This window comes from Haemaphysalis longicornis, unplaced genomic scaffold (assembly GCF_048455015.1).
Source record: "Haemaphysalis longicornis isolate Haplotype H1 unplaced genomic scaffold, Haemaphysalis longicornis Haplotype H1 scaffold_9, whole genome shotgun sequence".
Classification (NCBI taxonomy): Eukaryota; Metazoa; Arthropoda; class Arachnida; order Ixodida; family Ixodidae; genus Haemaphysalis; species Haemaphysalis longicornis.
In genome coordinates, this window is record NW_027526460.1 from 128,673,430 (window position 1) to 128,681,992 (window position 8,563).

The 8,563-nt window shown below is 47.0% G+C and overlaps 1 protein-coding gene across 1 annotated transcript in view; it reads left to right on the top strand.

The window, feature by feature from the left end:
• The window catches only part of Tefu (Serine/threonine-protein kinase tefu), a 175,504-nt gene extending 167,878 nt beyond the window's left edge, over positions 1–7,626 (top strand). The window contains exons 60-61 of the mRNA XM_077683624.1: positions 1,638–1,843; positions 5,092–7,626. Of these exons, the coding sequence (XP_077539750.1) occupies positions 1,638–1,804 (167 nt within the window). The 3' untranslated portion in view covers positions 1,805–1,843; positions 5,092–7,626. The remainder of the gene's footprint in view (positions 1–1,637; positions 1,844–5,091) is intronic.
• Positions 7,627–8,563: the final 937 nt, after the last annotated feature.

Genomic DNA, 8,563 nt, shown 5'->3' on the forward strand with positions numbered 1-8,563 from the left:
ATTAAAAGAAAAGTTATTTTATGTGCCGAGACCATCAGGAATTGCGCCGCAGGACGGCAATTCGGCATCACCGAAGGCAGCATTCGTGAGTGGAGAAAGCAACTGCTGCTTCACTGGATGAAGTCTGTGTGGTGTCGGCGGCCTGGAGCACTGTTGGGGGTTCCCACCAGTGCTCGTGTTGGACACCTTTCGCTGCCACCTGGCCGATTCTGTGAAGAAGTTGCTGCGCGAACCTCGCACCAAACTCATTGCCATTTCAAGAGGAATGACATCCCAGCTGCAACCGCTGGACGTTTGCATCAACAAGCCTTTCAAAGACTGCATCAGGTCCTGCTACCAAGAGTGGATGAGGTCAGGAGACCCGTAAGTGACAGCTACAGGATGGCTGACGCGGGCTTCTCCAGCGGTGCTTTGTGGCTGGATCGCGGATGCGTGGGCCAGCATCCCTGAGGAGCTCGTCAGTCGCTCGTCAGTCGCTCGTCAGACACCCTTGATGGCACTGAGGACCACTTTCTGTGGGAAGACATTTCCGACAAGGTGACTTCAGGAGACAGCGGCAGCGAACCTGACGATGACTGAACGGACGTCGGGAGACAGTGCCAGCGAAAACTGACAATGACTGAACAGTAACTGCAGTGCAAATAAATGTTTTCTGCGCTCTTTAGCTTGCATTATATGTGGATAAAAACTTTTTTTCTGATTTTGCTGTCCCCAAATTACACCTCGTATTATACGCGGGTCCGTATTATACGCGGGTTTTTACGGTAGGTGCTGCAAACGTACGTGCAGAGTCGACATTCACGTGCAATAAATTCAAAAGCAAGCAAGATTGCTTCCTTTCGAATTTATTGCTCGTGAATGTAGCGTGGGTGGACGGAGTGAATAATGGTGAGGGGGAGGGGGAGGGAGGGGGGGGGGAGGGAGGGGGGGGGGGGGGGGCCTTTTGGCATTTAACGGAGCTTAGCAGGGTTTCCTGGGACCAACATGCCCGAGAACCCCTGCTTTAGATGAACAGCATAAAATAGTACGCACTAGTAGATAATTCTCTGAGTTTCTGCAAATTTTTTAGTAGTATCTGCAGCCAAAGACCCCCGCTTGACATGTCAGGTGCAGAGGTGTTTTGTAAGCAGGTCTTTCAGCTACATTTTTTCTGGTTAAATATTTAGACTGTGTTTATTATTTGAGGGTCAACAAAATTCACGTTCGGCAACAAGTGAAACTAGCTGAAGTCGCTTTGTCATATGTTTGGAGAAATTTGCATTAGTGCAACTCGTGCATCTGTTCTCCTGTGCCCCAGTCGACGGACAGCTGTGAAAATGGTGGTGTGGCACATCACTTGTCTAAAAATTGTTGCTAATTATCTACGGTAGCGGATGAAACAAAATTCAGCGAGATCGTACAGTTGTCTTAGCGTGTGGCATAGTTTGTTTAGAAATACATGAATCGCACCGTGAGGCAGAGCTGTTTACCAAGACTCCTGTTACTGCAGAAGCAGTCGCTGATCCATATAGTCTATCGCGGCTTCATGACGCATCCGCAGCAGCCGCACATTTGTTTTTCTTGTGGACCCTGCCTACCTAGCTTTGGTGTGCCCCCCCCCCTTGGTAAAATGGTCATATTACCCCTTGTGTGTGCAGAGAATCGGCTGGCCCGACGGATGCTGCTGCGGCTGGAGCAGAAGCTGCAGGGGCTGGAGGAGGGGGCCCCCCTCAGCGTTGCAGGCCAGGTCAATCTGCTCATCCAGCAGGCCATCGACCCTCACAACCTCAGCCGCCTTTTCCCGGGGTGGCAGCCCTACGTGTGAACAACCACAGCGTATGGAGGAGAGGGCCTCGAAGACAAGGTCGGTAGCAGTGGCAGTGGTAGTAGTACAGTCCTGCTATGACGAAATTGACAGGATGTGCAAAAAACTTTTATTAAAGTGCAAATTCGTTGATGCAAAACCTGCCCTAACACATCACAGAAGGGCAAGAAGAATAATTCCGGGTATTATCCGCGTCGTCGACTGCATAATGCAATGTTTTGAAAAAGGAGTCACGCGCAATTACGCTGTGTTTATTCTGGTAACAAACGTACCAAGGGTTACCGTATTTACTCGCATAATCCTCGCACTTTTTTTTCGGAAAAGTCAATGCAAAGTTAGGGGTGCGAGAATTATGCGGGAAAAAAAAAAATCCGGTGCACAGTGTTGCCAATTTGCCTTATGCCAATCCCGCTAAATGTAGCGGTCGTTTTTTGTATAGGTAAGCTCAGTGTTGCCAACAGCAGCTATTTCTTTTTATTTTATTATTTCCAACGTAAACATTCTCCCGTCGATCAGCGATCATGAAATTGCCGCCTTTGCTTTCTGGCGCGCGCCTTATCTCGTCGTCGTATCTGCGTGCCCTACTCCAGTAACGCACGTTGAAGTCGGTGACGCCGAAGTGCCTGCCTGCGGCACGGTTGCCGTGTTCGATCGCGTACTCTTTCGCTTTCAATTTGAAAGCGGCAGTGTAGCTGGCGTTCCTCCCCATGGCGAAGCGGCACCAAGCACAAAACAATTAGATCAAAAAGTTCTCAAAACGGCAGCGAGCTATCCACCACTGACGCGAGTGACTCACTGACTGCTGCCGCTCAACGGCGGCACCACGACGACGACACGACGACACGACAGCGGGCTGCGCGAACACCGTCTAGTTGCGCGCACGCGAAACATGCGCGAAACCGGCTCAAGGACAGTGTGAGTAGCGTGTTAGGGCGCCTGTTAGGGAGTAGCCATGCAGGTTGTTAGGGCACCTGGATGGCCTTGGATACACAGCGCTCTCCGCCGAACGGAGAGGCGGCGGGGGAGGGCGCGCGTTGGAGAGCGCGTGCACCATGTGGGTTTCGCGAGCAGGCAACTTTCGCCGCTGCAAAGTTGGGGGTGCGAGGATTATGCGAGGAACCAAAAAATTCAAGTTTTTGTGGCTCACATTACGGGTGCGAGGATTACGCGAGTGCGAGGATTACGCGAGTAAATACGGTATGTGTTTTTTGACCTGCATGTAAAGAGGGCGTTACGCGGGAGGGGGAGGTAGTGAAGAAATGCAGTCGCAAAACATATTGCTGCACAACAAGGCATATCGACTGATTTGATTACTTGGAGATAGCTGCTAGGCGGTCGGAAGCCCCCCCTCTCCCCCCCCCTTTCTCCCTCTCGCTTTTGGCAGGAGCTCTTATCCTCTTACTGGGCACGGCCGCATCTGACCTTGGCAGGCAAGCTGTGCACGTTTGCATTTATCACTCACGGTTTAGATGGGATGACGAGGGTTCAAGACTAAGCACGCAAACACATTATTGTTTTTCTTTTTTTTTTTTTTTAATTATTATTACGATAGTATGCCCACTGGCATAAATACTATGTCACAGGTATAGATTAACTCCTGTTTCGCAAAGAAACACAAGGAGAGAGCAGTGGTGGGGTCCCCAAATCCCTCGATGAAGGTCAGGTGGTCTGCCAGGGTGGAGGCCTGTGCCTCGGAGGTGTCCTGTTCTGGCCGCTTCCAGTGAAGGGCACGTCCACAGCAAATGTTCAGTGTCCGCATCTTCGGCAGGAGCCGTGCAAAAGGGGCAGTTCTGGTCGAACGGGGCATGGTAGCGTGGTGGCCACTCCCGGGTAACAGCGGGAGAGAGAGCTACACCAACACGAAGTCTTCGCAGCAAGACCTCCTCCCAGCGAGCGAGTCTACTAGTGAGGTCCGTTCCACATGGTGGAATAAGAGCTCGTGTGGCGCGACAAAGATCTTCTTTCCTTTGGAGAAACTGTTCTGGGGTGTCTAGTGTCAGTAAAGGCAATGGTCGTGGAACAAATGCAGTGTGGCAGGCACCATCCGCGCTTTTGACTTTGAAGATTGGTAGAAGGAAAACTGAAATGCCAGCTGCTCACAACGAAAATGTGACGGACCAGCGCCAACAGGGCACTGGTTTGATTTGCTCTGATTGGCTCTGATTTGCGCATTTCAACTAGATACGGATCAGCTGTAGCTAGGCTTGTCCAACTGGGCCTGCAGCTCCACATAAAAACAGCCACCCACATTGTTATCGCCAGCAAACAATGGCGTCCATCTACAAGTTTGTTTTTGCTTATGGGCAACCATCATTCTTGGATGGGTGCTCAGCGCACTCTTTCAGAGGTACAGATAGCTAGCGTTACGCTTGTTTTATCGTAATATAAATGTTCTAACCCAGCCCTGCTGAGTGAAAATTTTGTTGAAGCGAAAACAAGCCAGACAAATGGTTCGTTGGGACGAGGACTTTGTTGCTTTGACTTCTATGGAAAACTAACCGGGAATCGGAAATACGTCATTGTAGCGGGGTTCGACTGTATAGTACTGTCGTAATAGTAGTGGCAGCATCAGTCTCCTCTTATGGAAGTCTTCACCTAAATCGTGGCACTGTGCTCAGTGCCTGTGGGCTTTTGCCAGAGCATTGGTTTTGGCTATGCAGGTTAAGCGAATAGGGCAAAGCATGTTCCTGCATTTACATTCTTGATGTGTGCAAGCTGTGCAATGTCCTTTGCCTGCTTTGCAGGTCGAGAAGTGCAGAGATGGTTCTTTGAACTGTAAGCATTAGTGTTGAGGCACAAGGGGGGACATGGTAGCATAGTAAACCCTCATTATGTGTAATGAAGTTCTTGGGACAGCAAACTGGCTTCGTTATGAGCAGCACTTTGTTAAAAGAAGAGAGGATTCGCCCTGAGTGAAGTGCAGTGGGGAGCGGGAAACACTTCAGAAGAAGCGATTTCATCATAACATGGGTTTACAGTATTTTATTTCTGTATTTATTATTTTATTTTAGTATTTTATTGCAGTTTTGATGCGGACAATGCATGCCTGCACATCTTGAGAAAGGCGCAAAAAGACACGGAGGAAAGGCTGAGGTATACTGACCCCCGTTTGTGGATACCTCAGTCGTTCGTCCGTGTCCTTCTTTTTGCGCCTTTGTAAGCGTGAACTTAAACCAATCCGTCCATCTTTCTGTTTTGAAGCCTACTCATTGCAACGTTTGGCGTCTTTCGGTTAGAAGCCGCGCAGCATTACTGCGCTCGAAGTAAGTGTGGGAAACAACTTGCAGGGTGTGGTTCTTCAAGACCGCCATTCCCGGATCAAAAATCATTCCTGCCTGCCAGCTGTTGTCCGCCATGCTCAAGTACCTGGTTGTGCCTCCAGAACGACGACTGTACATCGCATGGGCACCCGCTGACCACGGACTGGTCTTGCTCTCGTTGCTCTCGATGTTCCTATGTGGCCCATTTTCCGACAAGAGTGTTGGCTCAACTACGAGGTTCGGTTACAACACTCGTCAAACTTTTGTGTGTACGTATAGTCGTTAGCCCAAATGTTGTGGTCACAAGACGACCCTCGCACAAAGCTGCCATGTTATGCCCTGCTGTTACCCTTTGGTTCAGGGCTGGGTGCGTTTTAATGTGCCTTTTGTCTGTCCCGAGTCTTGACGTAGCTGGTACTTCTTCAGCTGCTTCAGCTAGTCTTAACCAGACGTTACGAAAGGCTGACGTACTTGGACAAGTGAAAAGAGACGACACTGGATTTTGGGAGACCTTGTGATTGAAGTGTTGAAGATTGTGCAACGGTTGCGTGATGTTTTGCGACTTTCTGCGAAAGTCTTGCCGAGGACAAGATCTTTTTTGTTGTCTTTTGCCACATGGCATGCGATTTCCCATCAGTGCCTTGTGTTAGAAGTGCGCAGCAAGATTGCTCGAGTTTATTATAGAGTCTCGTATTTTTTCTTGCATTTAGCTCAAGTGGCAAGTGCAGCCTCGTGCATTTATTAGTATTGTACCCCTGGCCTCCTGTCGCCAGAAGGTCAACAAACAGGCAGAGCTTTCTGAAGTCAAGCTCGGGGGCTTTTCTGACAGACTGCATTTGATTTGTGCATTCCAAACGCTGCTGACATGTGCTTTGCTTTTTATTGTCTTGTAACTTGACAAGGAGTCGTTTTGTATCAACCCCCTTCAAGGTTAACAATTTTTTTTTTTTTTTTTTGCCTAACATTAACGCGCCCAGTTTGGATGCTGTTTTAATTATTCGTCTTCGACGTCGAGATCTTTTTGTGTGCACGCATTGTAGTAGTGCTACTGCATTTATTTTTGTGTTCATGTGTTGTGTGTGCCTTGCAACGTTCTCTGCAGTATTATTTCGCTGCATATTTGCAGTTTGCAACTGACGTGGCGGGAATGCCATATCTTCTCAGGATGGTTCATTTTCTTGTTCCAAGTTTGGGAACCGACCAGTTCGTGCCTACCTCAAAAGCACTTTAATGGAAACTGTTTACATTTCAATTTCTTTACCTCACGGTTTTTATTTTGCGGGTCTTTTTATTTTCTGAATCCTGTGCTACTGCACGATGCTTTTCTCGTGTCCTCTATTACCTCCAAAGCTTTAAATCTACCTCTTAATTAAATATGCGCATTTCATTTTCACAGATCATGCAAAAGATGATGGCTGTAAATTTTTTTTGTAAAACGTTTGCGATTGCTTGAGCACTTTGCACGCACCTTATTGCAAAGACGTGATTGCTGAAAGCTCTTGATATAACCGCTGATATAAATTGGTATAAATACCTACAAATAAAAATAGTTGGTACCGTAGTGAATGGTGAGAACAGAGTTGGGTTGCGTCTCATTTGGAAAACACAAATGGCAGGAACTACGAAAACTGAAAAACTCTGAGCTCTAGTTTTATGCTTAGCGAACCGCAAAAGCCATAAAATTACTCTCAAGATTGTAAGATTGTCATTTTTTTTACATAAAATAAATGGTAAGGTTGGTTCAAAAGTGCCTACCTAATAATCTATATATGTATATTTCGCTTTCTTTTTGAAGTGGAACAAATTCATTTCAAATCTGTCCTTTGTTGCTTGGAGCCTTTTCTAGGCAGTATGTTATGTTTCGCCTCATTCTTGCTCCCAGAGTTTTCAGGGTTTGCAACTAATGCTTTGTTAGTCTTTGCATCACCAAGTTGTGCTATCTCTTGTAATGGTCAGTGTGGAGGAAGATGTTGCGATCACAAGGTTCGACACATAGTGCAGAAAAATGGCAAGTTGCATTTGGCGGCTTGTAAACAGTTCAAGCATGACAAGTAAGGTATACAGCTGCAAGGTTTTTAGAATTGACAAGTAACACTAATTTTTTACAAACCTGGTACATACGTAGTTGGAGGGGCGGGAGCTTCGCACAATGCTGACCAAGGGTTCCGAACTGTCATAATTGTTGCACTGAAGTGATGTTTTGGCATTTACAAGCACTGGGCGAGATTCTGTGAGCAGTCTTTCTATCAGTGAAGTTCCAAATGCTTCCCGAAACTTGCTTTTTTGCTGGCTTTCTAAGGCAGGCCTTCAACGAGTCTTTGGGTGGAAAGAATTTCTTCGGAGGCTTGGCCCTGTTTAGTCATTAAAAAAAACTTGTTTTTTTCTGTGTCAAGACTATTTCAACACACATATTCAAGTGCAGTGTTTACCTGCACTGCATTTTTTTCCATGTTTTGTTAGTTTTGCTAGTGCTTTATGTGTTGTTGTGTTTTTGTGACTTTGATCACACATTGTCTGTCATTGCCTACCACGGTGTTCAAATAAAATTTTCTCACAAGTCCTCATCCTGCAAGTCTGCTCAGTTGCATGCAGGACGTGGCTGTGGTTCAGTCGAACACGCAGCTTGGAGCGCATATCTTTGCTATGCCAAGGTGAAGCTTAAACGGTCCATGCAGGCAAGATACAAGTTTGTTTTATTCGAAAGATTTCGTGTTTTATAGTGCCCCCAGCGCTTTTCCGGAAGCAACTGATGCCTTAAAGTTGAAATTTCGATTCTCCTGCCAAATCGTGTTTTCACGACATCTGCAATGACATAAGAATCCTCCTGCAGCCGATTGCGGAGCCTCGTTTACCATTAGTCAACCTAGATGGCGCCATCATTCTGCGAAGGGCCGTTTTCTGCCTTCGCTTTGTTTTTGACCGTATTTGTACCTGGCTTGTTTTTTGTTAAGGTAGAGAATAATTGTTTCATGAAACATGGTGTTCGCTTGACAAATATGGTCACGTAAGACACCGTCGCTTACGCCAATCGGCCAGTGTCGTCTGAGACAACCCCAAAGCACCGCAGTGCTTGTGCAGCTAAAACAAGCATAGTGCGCGCAGTACCAACACCAGTACGCATGTTTAGGAGTACTTTCGTAACTTCCACAGTTTGCCCCATCACTGTTACTGCTATAAAAAGAATGCGCCCTTTATTTCGGCACACATACTTCATTCGGCAAGCTTATAAGCACTGCCTAATTTGCTTTTGCTATTGCCGGCCTCAGCCAATCGCACAGCAGGGCTCATATGACATCATAGGTTCTGTTGTGGGAAATGAGCTAGTGGGCCACATGGCCATTCCCTTTTTCCTAATTGTATAGCTTAGTTGGGCAAAGTTTACATTAAAAGTGGTGTCAGCATGATTTCAATGAGGCAATCTAACGAATGAACCAAACTTGTGTTTTGTCTGCATGGCCCCTTTAAATTTTTAATTTCCCAACTTGATGTTCCGTAAGAG